General features: G+C 43.8%; 1 protein-coding gene across 2 annotated transcripts in view; it reads left to right on the forward strand.

The window, feature by feature from the left end:
- Positions 1–17,955, forward strand: part of LOC102379033 (protein SSUH2 homolog) — a 25,750-nt gene that overhangs the window by 4,653 nt on the left and 3,142 nt on the right. The window contains exons 2-10 of one of the 2 annotated variants that reach the window (XM_014520190.2): positions 2,490–2,548; positions 5,000–5,104; positions 5,501–5,582; positions 8,546–8,675; positions 9,815–9,875; positions 12,340–12,464; positions 13,541–13,603; positions 15,632–15,735; positions 16,718–16,810. In XM_014520190.2, coding sequence (XP_014375676.1) covers positions 2,490–2,548; positions 5,000–5,104; positions 5,501–5,582; positions 8,546–8,675; positions 9,815–9,875; positions 12,340–12,464; positions 13,541–13,603; positions 15,632–15,735; positions 16,718–16,810 — 822 coding nt within the window. Of the gene's footprint in view, positions 1–2,406; positions 2,549–4,999; positions 5,105–5,500; positions 5,583–8,545; positions 8,676–9,814; positions 9,876–12,339; positions 12,465–13,540; positions 13,604–15,631; positions 15,736–16,717; positions 16,811–17,955 lie in introns of those variants that run through there. The other variant, XM_014520189.2, reaches the window with a different exon arrangement.

Here is a 17,955-nt window from a genome sequence, read left to right on the forward strand (position 1 = left end):
TCTTTTCCTCTGGCCCCCCACATATCTGAAAAAGGACTTTTTATTGTCCTTGATACTCAAAGCTAGTTAGAGTTCAGTTGCAGCCTTGGCTTTCCTGGTTTGCTCCCTGCAGGACTGGACCAGTGCAGAATATTCCTCCTTGGAGGGGAATCCCATCCTCCATCCTTTGTAGGCCTTTCTTTTTAGCCTCAGGAGGTCTGCTAGATCCCTGGAGAGCCAGGGGGGCTGCTGTGCCCTCTTGCTGCCTTTCCTCCGAGATGGAATAGACTTAGTTTGTGCATTGAGGATCGCTCCCTTGAGGATCAACCACTCTTCCTGAACTCCCCTCTCCCTGGGGTCGTGGACCCTTCTGGCCTCACTGACAAGCCTCCTGAGCTTGTCAAAGTTGGCTTTCCTGAAGTCAAGGACTTCAGTGTTGCTGACTGACTTGCCAGCTTTACAGGGGATGGGGAAGGTGATCAGCTCATGGTCACTGTCACCCAGCTTCCCATCAATCACTAGGTCGCTGATTAGGTCATCCCCAGTAGCCAGTACCAGGTCGAGCAGCGCTTTACTTTTCGTTGGCCCATAGACTTGAGTCAGGTAGAGGTCATCCACGCACAATAAGAAGCTTTGTGACTGCTTTGATTTTGCTGAGTGATCCTCCCATGAGATGTCTGGGTAGTTGAAGTCACCCATGACAACCATGGTCCTGGAGTATGTGGCCTCAGCCAGTTCCTTGGTGAACTCCTGGTCAAGCTCTTGACTTTGGGTGGGAGGTCTGTGGTAGACTCCCACCGTTGTGTCCCCGTGCTGTGTTCCCCACGGATTTTAACCCAGAGGGTCTCCCCGTGCTTCTCTCCACAAACAGGAGGGTTAACTATCACTTATCGAATGAGCTTTAGCTCAAGTACCCCTGCTGCCATTTTGAAGCACAGGGATGCTAATACACAAGATGCTGCAGCTCTTTAAATAGAGTGGCTCCTGGAGCCACTCTAATTAAAGCACCCTGCCCCCGATGGATGTGTAAAAGTGCCGAGAGAGACTATCTTTGAGGCTGAGAAATGATTATTTGTTCCCAGTCAATCATTGGCTTCTCTGTTGTGTACATTGGGTAAGTTCTAAGCAATGTGGATACCTGACCTCTTAGTGGTTGATTGAGGCTTAATTATCCTTTTAGATTTCTCGTCAGTAGCAATCAAAAAGTAAAAGCTGCCTGTCACTATTGGGCTCAATAGCATTTGAATTAACTATGGAAGGCCCCATCTTGTATTACAAACATCTGCAGCTATGCATTCCCCCTTATTTTAATGGAGCTATTACTATGGTGTTGGAGGGCATAAGAGTTTCACAGACATTATGTGGCAATGGAAAAGGGAGTATCAGAGAGTAGAAAGATGGAAAGCAAGCAGAAAGAATGTTTCCAACTATCTGAAGGAGGGTTCAAAAGAGGACGGAGCTGGCCTGTTCCCAGTGGTGGCAGATGACAGAACAAGGAGCAATGGTCTCAAGTTGCAGCAAGAGAAGTTCTGGTTAGTTATTAGGACAAACTTTCTTACTAGGAGGGGAATAAAACACTGGAGCAGGTTACCCAGAGAGGTGGTGGAAGCTCCATCCTTGGATGTTTTTCCAGCTAGACAAAGCTTTGGCTGGGATGATCTAGTTGGAGATGGTCCTGCTTTAAGACTAGATGTGACCTCCTGAAGTCCCTTCCAACTCTAATTTTCTATGATTTTATGATACTACAGCAGTCAGGTAGGTGATCCAGTCAGTGATATGATGGGATATGATTACTGTCTGTATACACTTCAGGGAGATAAACACCAGGGAGGAAAAGAGCTATAAACTCAGTGTTGGCACATGGGTATAAAACAGCCATGAATAAATTTAGGCTCAAAATTAGAAGCTCTCTACCCATTACAACAGTAAGTTCTGGAACAGGCTTCCAATCAGAGTAGCGAGGTGAGAAAAATCTAACTTGATTCCAGATGCATCTTGATCACTTTATGAAGAGGCTGCCTGTGACAGCAGGATAAATTAAAATTAATTCACAATAAATCAGAAAAGCAGGCTATAATGGCATGAACTGGAATTTTCAGAATAATTGGTGCCCAGCCTTATATAGATACAGAACCTTTTTATTTTACTATCTTTTGTGAAGTCTAAGCCAGCTTGGGTTTTTCTGGTAATTCTTGCTTTAGCCATATACTTCTTTATCTCTGAGACAGACTGCTCACAGGGAATTTTTTTGTTGTTGCATTCTCAGAGGTCAAAGTCACGCTTCAAGCTAACACAATACAACACAGGCAGTGGCAAAATGAAAATTTCCTAAATTTCCCTGCTGTCATGCCTTCAACACTCCTTCTGGGGAAGGTCCTGTAGTGAACAGGGGCCATAAATACTAAATAGCTTTGATGCTACATCATAATGAGTCATAACTTGAGATGCATCCCTACCTTCTCCCGGAAGGCATTCTCCCATGATCTTCTCTGTTTGCATTCTTTCAACAGCAATAAAAGCCACGTGGACTATGGAAGCCAATATCTCCTTTCTTCCGCTGTTGCACAAGGTATGGACAATGATGCTTGTAAATCAGCAGTGGATTAACCAAGATAATATCTAAACCACAAAAAAGGTTGTTTTCAAGCAAAATTGGCCAACTTACTGTCTTTGGGCTTGTTTGTTGTTCTGTCTGAGGTATGAGGAAAACTAAAGGAAAAAACAGATACCATTTTCCCTAGAAAGACTGGTTTTCAGATGACTTATGCAACAATGGTAACATAAAACTGGAGCATAGTTGATTTGCTGGAAGCATTCAAAATGATGCCATTTTACTTTTTTACCTCACTGGCAGAGCTGGTATGCTGGAAAGACTAACCCTAGGGTAAAACAGGTAATATGACCTAAATGTGAGTCTCTCCTGTATGACAAATGTTACAGAAGGGAGGGGTGAAATTTTCTATTGAGGAGAGCACAAAAGAAGGCTAGCCCCAGTTTCTTTCTTGCTCAGGCATGCTGCCTAGTGCACGTGCACCTTACGTTGTGAAACTTGAGATACTCTGCTTGTTTCTACCTTGAAAGTCCTGTGCCTTGCAGTTACCCAAGAGATGCAGTTTCAGTGGCTGGTCAGGAAAGGTGGACTTACTCAAATATTTACTCTTCATATGATGACATGAAAATCAGCTTTGCAACAGCAACAGGTGTGCTGCCTGTGCTAATATGTTTGGCTTGCTTGGAGTCGGAGGAGTCTAGGGGGCCTCAACATACAGCACTGAGGATGCAGGACAAAGATAGTTGTTGCATTTTTAGCATCCCAGGTAGGTGAGAACAAGTGAATACATTTCCATTTCTTTCTGTTCTTTTAGTTACTTGGGACCCAAATGTGTACACACTGCACAACTCCATTGACTTACGGGAGACTTTGTGGTGACATCAATGCAAAAAAAAAATTGGGAATGAATTTAGCGCTTTTGTAATTCAGGACCTCATAGCATCAAATTAAGTCAAGTTTATTGCAGGACAGGTGTTGTATGAGTTTTCCCCAGACAGCTCTGCCAGTTCCACTTAGGTCTTTACCTGGCAGCATGCAGGCAACCCCATGCCCAGGTCAGTCTTGAGCACAGACTGGTCAACTGCGGTAAATGGTACAATGAATCTCAAATGGATGTAAGGGGAAGTACATGTAATTATCTCCATTTATAGACATGAAGAGATGGAGGCTGAGAGAAATTTCCCCCCAGGCACACAGTGATAGAAATCTGTCAAGGAAGAAACTCTTAAATACCTGATTCACAGGCGTCGGGGTATATGAATTGTAGCCACGCAGATAACTGAAAGCTGAGCCATAGTAAAAGGTAACAATCCCAGTAATTTCCCAGGCCCGTGCTGCAGATTATGCAAATGGAAATTTCCAATGAATGTAGGAGTATTCAATAAATACAGCGCTCTTCCTCTGTACTTAGAGAGCAATATTACTGCCTCTATGCAAAGGTTATAATTTAAAGAAGAAGCATCCTGTCAGCCTGCAGACTGTACCAGCTAGAAGGTAAAGCCTGAATCAGTAGAGATTTTCCCCCACAAATTAGCTGAGGGGGCTTTTATTTTTATTGGACTTTGCTGCTTTTGAGCAACTACATACTGAATTCAGGGAACAGGTAGGTTTGCTACTGAAATAGGTTTATTTAGGAAACTCTAAGATCTCAGGATTGTTAAATCTTTTTTAATGGCTAATTCCTAGAAAAGATCATTGTTTTGAATCACTTCCTTTCCTCTTCTGGCTTGATGGATAGAGAGATTGCTCCCTACTGTCTTTCTCCTTTTTTTGCTCGGTTCCATGCCCTCTTTTGAAATATTGGAAGTATCTCTCTGGTATCTCTCTGGTCTTCTGTTAGCAGAATATACATTCCCATCCGAGGCTGCCACAGCCTGACTAGAAGGGAATACTGGAAGGACATATTTATTTATGATCCACAAAGGGAATCTACAACTTAGACTCATCCTGATATTCTGCAAGACATCTGAGCTCCACTGAGCTAAAGTTCATGAGTTTAAAAGCTTTCTGTTTTTTCACAATATCACTGACACCCTCTCTGGTCATTTCTTAACCGCTTCCCTGAATTCAATTGTTCATGTGCTACGGCAGGATCCTTCGAGCCAATGACTAAAGTTTGAAATGGTAACTAAGTCACGTACGAACCATTTTGCTGACACGCCTGGTTCCTGGAGTCACTTCTAGGGGTAGGCCAAATTGACTGGGAATGTGCAGCATGCTGATTGCAGTCAATGCACTCTTGTTAAAACTTCACTCTCAATGCTTAATCCGTGCTTAATTGTTAGACTCCCTTCTGATGAGGCTCTGTGATCATTACTTGAGCCAGCCTTCAATGCTGATTACACACTTCCTGTTCTTTCTGTTGCATTATTTATTAATGACGGTTTCCCTGCAAATTGTGTGCATGCTCTGCTAGCAGTACTTTGGGGAATGCTACCAAAATTAATTTCTGTTCAACTCATTTTGTAGACGTCTCTGGTCCTTACCACTTGCCCAATACAGAACCAACTGCACCTCCTATGGAACTGGTGGACAATGTCACTGGAGCTGAAAGTGACGGTTCAAGAGATTGTGGTATGTACTATCTTTTGCATATGCATCCAGGCTATTTATTCCCCTGAGGCAACATGTCTCTTTCTCTCTCTCTCTCTCTCTCTTAAACAATAAACTCTTGTTAGCACTGTAATAGCACTCAGGACTCTAATTTTTTAAGGTGCTATGTAGATGCATAGTAAAATGGCAGTTCCAGCTTCTAATCTAGTTTATGGTACAATGCAACAGGTGAATGAGAATAACAAAAAGGTGTAGGATAATGTTGGGAGGATGATGATCAGCATGCAAGTTACCTTATAATGAGCAGAGATGCTAATTCATCATGTGCATCCTTCTAAACCAGCAGCAATGCATGTTACTGGGTATGACCAGCTAGTCTTGCCTTAATCAACTATTCTTGATGTTGTTTCTCTGCAGGAAAGAATAGTTTGCCTGCCCAGGTTGATCTGCTGTCCCAAGGAAAGCACAATGATTCCACTTCACAACAGAACGAGTGGAGGTAAGATACCCTTTATGCCTCTACTCCAGTCCTTTTGTACTCGCTTTAACATCATTCGCTATTAAGGACAGTGAAATCACAGTGTAAGTCCTACACCAGATTTCCACATTTAATTTCTTTATTTAGCTAGATAAATGAATGCTGAGAGCTATCAGTCTTGTTGATTGGAAGCTGACTGATGCTATCTTGACTTTGGGCCTGATGCTAATCCTTTTGAAGTGTTATGGGAACTTTCATATTTAGCATTAGTTAATAATAGCTGGTTTTAGAAAGCTGGTTTGCTTGTTGTCTCTTCCCACTGCCTGGAGGGTTTCTCTTTAAATTGAAAAAATGAAGGCAAACATTTTAAAATAAAGCACTTCGCTTTCAATTTACAACAGAAAATAGAATAAACAATGAGAAGAGGATAAGACTGAGCTAAGCTGTTGGTCCACACCCAGCATTTGGCTTCAGAGCAACAGTCTGAAGGGATCACTATCTGCTGCTGTATTCAAGCACTGATTCTGAATGCTGACATTGGGGAATTTAGATCTGAGCCTGGACACATCTGATTTCGCACTCCAGTATTTAGGAACTTTAGGATTGAGAGATCTGATTTGTGGGTTTGAACTACAGCCAAGATGTAGATTAAATATTGGGGGAGGGAGGGTTCCTTAACTGAAATGCCATGGTACAATAGAACAAGCTCCCAAGATAAGTTGCAAAGCTCCTTTGGAGTTTTTCAAGAAGAAGTGGGATAAATATCTCTCTGGGCTGATTTAGGAATAATATCCTGCATGTCTGGGGAGGAGAGGGGTGGGGGACCAGACTAGATGATTCTTGAAGTCCCTCCTGATCCTATAATGCCAGGAAGGCTAGGGACAGACATTAAAAAAGCCTTGAGCCTGAATTGATTCAATCTTTTCAGGTTAGTCTAACCGGGCTAGGCTGAACCAGTTTGTAACCGCACAAAAATGGTCAAATTATCTAGGGATGGACATTACACATAAACCTGAAGTGATCAGAAACTGGTTTAAACCTGTAACAGAACAGATGTGCACGTAAATCAGTTTGCGCATGGCTGAAACTGGTTTGAGATAAACCTGGTTGAATGTAGCATCGGACTTAACTGATTTGGCTCAAACCAGTTTATGCAATGTCTGTCCCAGACCCCTTGATGGTTTAAATTAAATCAGACTCACCCAGCATCCCAGCATGGTCTCTGGGCTGGGCGGGGCTCTCTGCTCCACAGCAGGGCTGGCCCCTCCTCTCTGCTCCCTGGCTGCAGCTTTGGCAGAGACTTTTAGGCACAGCAGTGTCTGCCTGCTCCCCCCTTCCCCTCCCCACTCTCTGCTAAGCAGGCATTCCCTGTCCCTCTCAGAGACCTCTCAGTATTAGCTGGAAGACCACATGCTGCCTACTTCCAAGCCGTGCCACACAAGACAAAAACAGAATCAACAGATAGCTGGTAATGTCCCTCTGTTTTTTTAATGGGGTGATAAACACTGAGTTAGGGGTGATAAACATTCCCTGCTGGGCTGTTCAAGATGTGGGGAACCCCTCCCTAATCAGAGCATCCTGTCAGGCCCTGGCCATGCACCCCACAGCTCAGCTCTGTGGAAGGAAGGAAGGACTGCTCCTCCCTCAGGTTAGAAGTGCCCCCCCTGGCTTCTAGCCTGAGCCACAGGCATGCACCTGCATTACTGGGATGTTTGTCTGGTTAAAAAATTGATTTAGCCTAGCCAGGCTAGACTAACCTGCAAAGATTGAATCAATTCAGGCTCAGGCCTTTTGAATGTTGGTCCATAGCCACAAACATCCCTTCTGGACTTTAAAAAATGCAGGCACATGCCTGCAGTGGTTCAGGCTAGAAGCCAGGGGATGCTAGAGCAGCCCTCCCTGCCCTTTCCCAGTGCTGAGCTGAGGGGGAGGGGGTATGGCCAGGCCCTGGCAGGATGCTCTGATTAGGGAGAGGTTCCCTCCACTGCTCCTGTGATGGAGCCAGCAGGGAGTTACATAGCATTTCACAGCAGGGAGTTGATACATTGCTTATCAGCCCATCAAGAAAACAACAGCCTTTCTCATTAGTTCAAGCTTTTCTTTTAACTCCAAAAAGCCCTAATCAGACACTGTCCTGTCTTCCTTTGTCTTGTCTACCTTACACAGACACCTGTCAGCATTAGCTAGCAGACCACATGCTGGCTACAGAGTGTATGGGAGAGGAGAGGGGGGAATCCCTGCTTGAGCAGGGAGTAGTGGTGGAGGGGTGGGGAGTGCAGGAGGAAGCCAGGCAGATGCTGCTGTGCCTGCTGTCTCTGCTGGACCTCCAGCCAGGGAGCAGAAGGGAGGGGCCAGCCCAGCTCTTTGGAGCAGAGAGCCCTGCCCAGGGCTGCAAAGCATCTGGGATGCTGGGGGACTCTGGTTTAAGTTAACCTAGGAAAGGGTCTGGGAGAGACATTGCATTAACCAGTTTGACCCAAACCAGTTAAGCTGATACTACATTCAACCAGGTTTATCTCAAACCGGTTTCAGCTAGTCTCAAACTGGTTTATGTGCACTGAGCTTCTTTTCTGTTACAGGTTTAAATCAGTTTCTGATCTCTTAAATCAGTTTGTGTGTAATGTCTGTCCCTAGCTAATTTGAACATTTTTTGTCATTGTTTGGTTTCCCATTGAAAAACTATTGTACAATTCAGTCCGGACTTTTGCAAACAATCGTAGTGTAGGAAATTTGAGAGTCAAAGTGCCCTGACTTTTAGATACTCAGTGATAGATCTTAAAGCAGCCATAGGAACCCTCTGAAAATCAGATGGATAGAAAAGGATATTCTATGTGGACACCCAGAAGTGAAGCATGCCTAATTGCAAGTCACTTTTGACAATCTTTACTGAGATATGACTTTTTCCCCCCTTGCTGTTTAAAAAAGCCTCTTCTTGAGAAGCAAATGAACCGTCCAGTTTCTCAGCCTTTTGTTTCCTTTTCTAGCATCCCACCTATTTCTGAGCATGAAGCCAGAGAAGCTTTCCTAGAGTATGCAGCTAGCAAGTGCTGCTATAGGACTGCCCCTGCAAAACACATGGTGGTCCAGAACCTGACAGCATGCAACACATACAGAGTGAGTACAGTAGCAGGCAAAACTGCATGGCAGGTTTATTCCTGGTCCTGTTGCATTAGCCTATGGCTTCAGACACACATCACAGATATAAAATGAAGCTGTGGGAGATATTCACAATAGTATTTGATAGATAGGCCCCACCTTGCAATTTTTCCCACTAAAATGGGCCCTTTTCAGCTAAGATGGGCCCTTTTAAAAACGGTTTGTTCTGATAGAGAGTGATTTCTTCAGAGGAACCATGGGAAACAAAGCAAAAACCTCTGCAGTGCAATCCAGAAAAGGATTTTTTCCCCTTCACTGTAAAGCTGGCCAGAAGAACATTAGAGATTTCTTTAGGGTGGACAGGTGAGGTGAGGGCATTTCCCTAAGTGTTGGGGTCAAATATCAGTGATCAAAATTGTTAGGTGATCTTTTCTTGTGCAAATGAAGCAGTTTCCTGTACAGGTCTTCACCAGGGCTCGAGCCCCGGACATCCTGCCCTGAAACATGGATCTCTCTCAGTGGTGCTAAACAACCAGTTTCCATGGAGTGAAGCATCACTGCTAGATTGAGGAACCTCCAGGGTTTGTCTGTACTGCCCCCTGCTAGACCCAGAAGCATCACTGTGAAACACGTCTTTCCCACCCCCTCCCTTTCTGCGTGAGCCAGTCCGTAAAAATCAGTGGAGCTGTCTTAGAGGGTGCACACTGCCACTCTTAGGTTCTCAGGTGTGCTCACTGGCATATACTCAGGACCATGCTACATTGCTTTGCATGCAGGGTTCAGCACACATGAGCATGAGGAAGTAGGAGACCTATGTTTCATGATGGTGCTTCTGGGAGGGAGGTGGTGTAGACACCCATGCTCTGGTGGTTTTGTGGTTATATCTTCCCTATATCAGGACTTCTTGGGCAGTTGGCCAGGACACAGCCTTATGCTCCACAGTTCAGTCATCTGTGATTTTCCTTGTTCTACTGTTCTGTCCAATCCATGTCCCTGAAACCAGGACTGTGGTTTTTATGTTTGCTTGGGAGCAAATCCTACTGTCACAGAAATCAGTGGAGGTTGTGGCACTGACTTCAGTGGGACCAGGATTAACCTCCTCACAGTGAATAAAAAGCACTGTTTCACTGAAGTTGACTCTGGTTTGCTTTTATCAGTATCGTCTGAAAACCTTCACTGAAAACAGAGAAACGTATCCAGCCAGCGAACCATATAACGGTAAGCAAATCATAGCTCTTACCTATCAGAGAACAGATACAACATGATGTAGTGTTTTGGGGAGTTACTGTGTCATTGGACTTACAGGCTTTATGAATGATCTTGTCCAGCATGCATGAACCAACTCAGTGATCAGCCTGAAAAAGAGAAGACTGAGAGGGGACTTGGTAGTGGCTTACTGCTACATCAGGGGCATACATATAGGGCTCGGTGAGCAACTGTTCACCAGGGTGCCCTTGAGGATAACCAGGATAATGGCCATAAACTCCTGGAAGACTGTTTCAGGCTTAACATTAGGAAAAACTCCTTCACAGCTTGGGTCTCCAGACTGTGGAATAAGCTCCCTCCAGAGGTGGTGCAATCGCCTACCCTGGAGATCTTCAAGAGGAGACTGGACGGTCACTTTGCTGGGGTCACTTGACCCCAATTGTCTTTCCTGCTTGGTGCAGGGGGACTGGACCCAATGATCTTCCGAGGTCTCTTCCAGACTCACAATCTGTGAATCTATGATATGAGGCTGAAAATGTCAAAAGGGACTACTGGTATCAAGTACCCCAATTTCTGAAATGAAACCTGAGGCCTAATTTCAGAAGTGCAATGGTTATGCTGCTCCTATTGGCTTACACTGAAACAAGTCCCCACAGAAAAGGAGACAGGAGTGAGGAAATTGGTGAGGGAGGGTGAATGTGCCATGGGTGCCAGAAACTGGAAGCCAACCTCTTTTGCAGTCCACCCTTATTTTCTACTTTTCTGGGCTGACTTGCTCTAGGCTTGGTCCATGGTTGTTTAAGTGGGCTGCCTTTGAATGGGCTGCGGATTAGGCCTTATGGTTTTTCACAGACTCATGGGCAATAGCTTGGTTAGGGAACTTTTCCCACCATCTACTGCAGTTGCCTTTTATAATAAAAGGAAATAGCATGATTTTTTAAAATTTCAGACGGATGCTCTTTAACAGGATAGAAAGCAGCTTGTTATAGTCATTGTGCCTGATGTAGAATTAACTTCCCCATTGACTCAAGTGGTCTGAAGCTGTTTCTTTTTGACCTTAGAGCTACATGGATTGTAACATCCTTCTGGCTTTGGGAAAGAAATCATGGGGGTAGGGAGTTGGGGGGGGTGGGGAAGGAAGCTGTTTAAATCTCAGGGGTGTGGATGCAGTGTAAAAAAGGAGACAAGGGTTGGATTAGTTAAGTTTATGTAGCCTTATACGGTTATAAACGTAGGCTTTACTAGGCAGGCTCTTTGGCCCATGAAGCATAGTGACCTTGTGTGGGTTAGCTGAAGGAAAGTGCAAGGAGCTTGCTGCCGGAGGGTGAGTCACAATTCACGAAAATTGTTCAAAATGGGGAGGAGGCGGACCCCACATCAGTCTGAGAGATGGCCACTAGTAAGGCTGGAAGAGACTGCGATATCCTTACAGATGGTACAGATTCCATATGCCTCCCTCGCACCAGAGACTGGAGGGAGAGTTTATGTCTCCTGTGGCTGCCTCTGTGGTGCTGTAGCTTTGCTATGTTTGTGGCCAAAGTAGGCTTGAGTCCAGGACAGATCAGCCATGCTCCATAATCCTTCCCAGCTGATCAGTGATTAACTGGGTTCCTTGAGGCATCTAGTGGGTCTCAGTACAGATTCATAGATGATTAGGGGCTGGAGGGGACCTTGCAGATCATCAAGTCCAACCCCCACTCTGCTCTAGGCAGGAAGACAACTGGGGTTAGGTGACCCCAGTGAGGTGACTATCCAGTCTCCTCTTCAAAACCTTCATGGTAGGTGACTGCACCACCTCTGGAGGGAGTTTATTCCACAGCCTGGACACCCTGACTGTGAAGGAGTTTTTCCTGGGATTGAGCCTGAAGCAGCGTTCCAGGAGTTTGTATCCATTGGTCCTGGTCTTCCCCAGGGGTGTCCTAGTGAACAATTGTTCACTGAGCTCCTGATAGCATGATGCTGTTAGGCTCTGATATTGCACAAGTGAAGTCAGTGGGAGGTTTGCCACTAACTTAGAGTTCATAGACAAGTATGGCTGGAAGGGACCTCAAGAAATCATGTAGTTGAACTGGGGATTGAACTTGCAACCTCAGTGTTATTAGCACTAGGCTATAACCAATAAGATCAAGCTATTAGAATGAACGCAGATCCTAGGGAGCAAGTGCTGTTATCCTAGAAATCACAGGTCCTAACTAGTACCACTCACCCCTATGATGAATTCCTGCAGAACAGGAGCAGGGCGGCGAGGGGGACGGAACGTATGGAAGAGATCAAATGCTAGTGACTGAGGTGCATTTGTTTTGTGGATAAACTTATGACAGCCATGGACTGGGCACACTTCCACTGCATTAATTTGATATATGCATCGTGTTAAAAGGCAGGTCTGCTGGTGATGTTTTTGCCTGTGCCATGCTATCCCGAAGCTTTACAACCTGCCGCACTAACTCCTGACTGCCTTTTCTTTCTTTTGCTTTAGGTGGCTTTGTGGACTCTCCTGATGTCGCAGAACCCCCCGCCCCTTGGGAAATAGAAGTGGATGCACCTCCCCTGTTTACGGACTGTGAAATGCATTTCCCAGTGCCTCACACCTATTCAGTACAGGTAACCTCAGCCTTTCTTGCCCCAGACATAAGAGTCTTTTAAAGGAGTATTACTTATTTCACAAAGGCATCTAGTAGAAGACTCATTTGAATTAGCTCTGCATTGTGCAAATTACATATTAAGAGCCCACTCGCATCCTGAAAAACCTTGCAATCAAACTTCAGACAAAGGGTGAGAGAAGTCAGATATTATCCCCATTCTACAGATAGGAAACCAAATGCCATAGAGATAAGCATCATGCTATCCAAAATGCAGAAGACTGGATTATGTATTAATTTTAAAATCGCTTTTCTATAATATTTCTGTAATTTTGTTTGATATGTCTTTGCAAATGCATACAGTTTGGCACAATTATTTTGACTATTTGAAACAGCCATTCTGGGATATTATATTTATTGCTTCTTCCCATCATGGCTTAGGATAAGAGAAGATAACTCTGGATTCTGGCAGGGAGCATTGTTTTTGCTGCTCAAAATAATGAGATAGTATTTTAATAGCTTTAGATAAAGGATTAGCACTTGTTTTTGGCAAGGAGTTGTTTATGCTGCTTGAAATAGTCTAGAGTGTGCATTTCAAATGGGCAGGCTGCCATGTAAAAGGATTTGTATCCACCCAAAAGAACAAAGCATGACTATTTTTACTTCTGAAATAAAACAAACAATCCAGGCTGAACAATCAACCCAACTGTTTCTTATGCACATGCAATAACGTAGTAAAGAAAATATACATCCAGCTTTTACCCATTTATCAACTAGACTCGTGTATGGAAAGGAGCAGAAATTCTTTGAGTGCATATTTCAGTGGGAAGATGACACAAGCTTTTTATTTCTGCTTCTGGTGCAGTAAGCATTTAATTTCATGATTGAATTTTGGGCCATGCTAGGGATTGTAGCTTTCTTTAACAGTGGGCTGACAGCATAAAGGAAAATTAGACTGAAGTAAGTATGCTGGCTTGCAGGGTGTAAAACCAATGGGCATGTCTGCCAGCAAAAAGAGAAAGGTGCTGCCTTTTTCTTTTAACACAGTTGAGCAGTTTGCTAGCAGCCCTGTACTTATACTGTTCGCTTTGATTTCAGAGTTGTCCCAATTGTCATGGATCTGGTAAAGCCCAGTGCACCCGATGTACTGGATCAGGAAAGGTATGTTAAAACCTCTCTCATGCCCATATTTTGTGTACAGAACAAAGAAAGCACTTACATTTCTTTAAAACAATACTTTGAAAAGGGCATGAAATCCACTCTGCCCATACTTTCCTACTCCTTTCTTTTTCTGAGTTCTTGATGAGCAAATGGCATCAAGATATCAGAGAGAAACAGGCACAGCTAGGAGCTTGTGTCAATTATGTGCATATAATACATTCAGTTTGCATTGGTCTTCCTTCCAGATGTATGGAAGAGATAAAGTCAGGTCTTAATGATTTACTGAGGAAACAGGTGTCTTCTGCTTTCAAAAGAGAGGCAGTTCCTCCAAGTTTTTGACAAATCTCTCAATGAGAAAAGAAAAGGTCAGAAAGGAGTCGTAATTTGTTATATGACAACTAAAGAATAGAAGGTTATGGGCCTGATCCAGAGTCCATTAATATGAATGCACATCTTTCTTTCAGTGAGAGGTTAATCTGCCCCTATGTTACAGGAGAAAAAAAGGCCTTGTTGTGTATATACTACTAAACCTAAATGCAGACCTTTTTGTTAATAAAGACGCAATTAAATATACCCCCAGTGCAACTGGTTTCGAGTCACTACCTAAGGAAGTGATAAGAGCTGGAAGACTCCACAAAAATGGTATTTTAATAAAGTTAGCATAACCCAGAGCACTTGAGGAGGTTTCACGATAGAAGTTGAATGCTGTACCTGTCACCTTGTCTGTAGCCATGCATATTATCTGAACAGATAAAAAGTGGGGTGGGGGAGGGGAAGAGGATAAATACTAGCATCAAATTACAATGGTCGGTGACCAGGATCTAGAAGAAGACAGCATCTAAAGTGTCCTCAAGCCTGTGCATGATTGTGGTATTAAGGACTTAATAGTAGTTAATAAAGAAAAAAAAATCCCCATTTGGTTGTAAATATTCTTCTGGTATTTCACTGTTTGGTGGCTAGCCTGCCTGTCTATAGCCACTTCAGACTCTAGCATGTTCTTCCAGGTTCTCCGTGTAGATTTAGGATGTGAAGTCTGTGAAGGAATTGGCTAGAACCTCTGTGCTGTGGCATCCTGCTGTTAACGAGAACCAGCAGGGCATCTGCCAGTGGTACAAAGCTGCTCCTCTCTAGGTCAGTCGGTATTAAAGTAGAACAACACAGGTGTACCTCTTCTGAGTGCAGTTCAAGCTGGCAAAGGACTTGATGCTCCAAAGGATGCAATGAAAGAGATACAAGGATGCAACTTATGGGAAAAAAAAACATGTTCTGTGGGTGATAAGGGCTACTTATGTCAGAAATGACTCAGAGGCATGGGCCCCCTCAATCATTTCCTAAAAAGGAAGAAATCATAGATGTAGAAGGAATTCTTGCCTCCTGTTCGTAGGCCCCATTCTGAAATTTGTAGCTGTTAGTTTCTCATGTGCATGTGAGCCCTGCAAATATGGATGGATTCTGCTTCCATCTTTAGATGCTGATACCAAGTTATAAATATCAGCTAAGATACAGAACAGAAAGATGATAGCAGAGCAGTGTGGACCAAAGACATCATAATGCAGCTAAATCATGATTTTTATGCTATATTGTTTAAACCGATGGATTCATAAACTTGTTCTACAGTGATATAACTGGAGTTGTGTCATAGCAAGCTGCAGTATTAAGTCTTCTACAATTAGATAGTGTATATGGGGTCATTACTCTGCATTAGGGTAACAGTCATCTATGTATAATGGGCCAGCCTGCAGCACTTAATTTCATGTGGGCCCCCCAAAATAAGAGTGATGTGGGACTAAACTGCATGTGGGTTTTCTGCACAGGGATGCATTCACTACTTTATTGTTGCACAGCTACGTATGCATAGTATATAAATAGATATGCGCTTAAATAAAAGAATGCACTGTCCTGCTAGACCATGCCCATTCTGATCCTTCTGTGTACTGTTATTATGGAGAACGTGGACCAAAAAACCAGAAAGGCAAATTGTTAGAAAGCGCCCTTTTCTGATTCCCTCCCTCTCTTGTTTGACTGTAGGTTTGTTGCTCATCTTGTAATGGGTCAGGCTGGCAATCTGTTAGTACTACCTCGGATATTAGTTCTGGATTTTGCACATTCTGTGGAGGGTCGGGACAAACACGGTAAGAAAAAGCTAAATCATGAGGTGGCAACCTGTATTTCTTTGTGCACTCGGTTTACCAGATGTCTTTTTATTTTTCCTCTTTAACAGTAGGGATAGGCACCAGTAGGAAAAAAGAGCCAAACTAAATGGTAGATTCAGATGATGTTCATTGCAGCCTTGTTATTTTAGATAGCAGGTGAAAAAATGTGCCTTGTTTGTTGATGCTTTTCAAATATGAATGAAGGCATGGAAAATTCCTGTGAGGTATTGCAAGCAAGATCTCCATTTTATGGAGGGTCTTAAATAGAGAAAGGAAACTATGATTCATTAATTGCACCCCATCATGATAATACTGCATCAAAAATAACGAAACCTGAGGACTCCATACTGTAGATATGCATTCCAAGAGAAAATTCCTAAGCTAAATGCCTCATAATTTCACTAGATGGACATAGGTAGAGAAAAGGATATGTCTATATGACAGAAGGCAGCACATTGTGGAGAAGCGTAACATCACATGGAAGCAGAGATGTTGCTTTTTCTTTGGGAGTGACTGTGTGCAGGGCTATCTTGGATGTCTGTAAGCAGTGCTGTTTGCACTGTGTAGATGCACCCAAGTGTGAGGAGGAGGAGACATTTAGGAGATATTGGGAGTGTCTACATGTGCATTTAAGTGTGCCTAAATGTAATGCGCATTAGCTTAATGCACATTAAGCAAGTTTAGGTAGGTGTTTACACGTGCAGGCATTTAAGTGCATTAATGCTGTATGTGGATTGTCCCAAAGTTAGTCCCAAGTCAACCCACACACAGAGCATTAACATGATTTAACACGTCTACATGTGCATTAATGCACTTGAACTATTCACACCTAAATTCACCATTTTTAATGTGCATTAAGGGCACATATGTGTAGATGTGTTCCCTTAACATGCATTAAAGCATCACGTGTAGATGTGCCTACCCCTAAAGCAAGTGCATTGATATTGTGTTTCCTTTACAGTTGCTTCCACTGTTATGGTCGTGGTTGGGTGCACTGTGCCCGTTGTAATGGAAGAGGCCTTTTGCTATACCATTCTGAACTTACAATCATTTGGTGAGTTGAAATCAGTGACCCTAGGGCTTGACTGTGAGGGTGGTTTGTATTCACGGTGGCTGGCCATTTGCAAACATGCTCATAAGCCAAAACATCAACTACTGCAAACAGACATAGCTCCAGTGAGATTACTCCTGTTAAATCCTATGCTTCTGGTATAGAAGCTATGCTGATTTTTTCCATCCAGTCATGTGGCCCAACATATTAAAGTTTATGGTTAAGATCCTGTGCTTAAAGAGTAGGGAAGGGCTATATGATCCTCCCTGCCATCTAAGACCTAAGGAGGGGAGTACCAGTACAGATGCAGGGGCTAGGTCATGCTGCAAGAGTCTGATGGTTTGAGTGCCTGCCTGGGATGAGGAATTTCGGGATGGGCGCTGGCCAGGGCTAAGGTCTCCTTCCTGATCTGGTATGGAGAGGAGAGCTGAGGAGCTGATGAATGGGGTGCACCTCTTCTTAGAAGATGGGGATGTTGTAGTCTAGAGGTTTCTGCTACTGCCCAGACCTGTGCAAAATCTGAGTTCTCATCTCAACTCTTTGGGGTTTATTATGTTCCAAAAGTGGTTCAGTCAGAACCCCTCTGGCTTTTAAAGAGAGCAGGTCTGTATCCTGGTAGGTTAGGTTACAGTCCAGGATGTGGCAGAGAGAGACCTGGGTGCTATCAAGACTGTATAGAGGAGAAAAAACTAGAACCCAGGCCTTTGCTCTTCTGCAAGTGAGTGGGCTAATGACTAGGCTAAGGGAGGTGGAGTGGGTTTTGCTGAGGGCAAAATGAGTGTATTTATTTGAAAAAAAGAGTCAATCTGAAGTGTGACAGCATGGGCAGGGGTGGTGGGGTGGACGTGGGCCTATGGCTCAACAATAATCTTGGCAGAGCAGAGTTGTGAACCAACAGCCTTCCTCCTCACATGAGGGCACTCAACCACTGGACTGAGACAACCTTCTTTCCCTGGTTCTAAGTTGCTGGGGTTGAACTATGAACTGCTCTTCATGTAAGTTATTCTGCCTAGGGAATGACTAGTTTGCCCATGGTGGTGGTGATACTTTAGTGATTATATTCTCCTAGATAACATCAACACAGAGACTAGCTACATAAAGTGATCGCAGCTCAGGATGCATGAATTTGATGAGCTTTCAGGGAAAGA

This window comes from Alligator sinensis, unplaced genomic scaffold, assembly GCF_000455745.1.
Source record: "Alligator sinensis unplaced genomic scaffold, ASM45574v1 scaffold451_1, whole genome shotgun sequence".
Taxonomy (NCBI): Eukaryota; Metazoa; Chordata; order Crocodylia; family Alligatoridae; genus Alligator; species Alligator sinensis.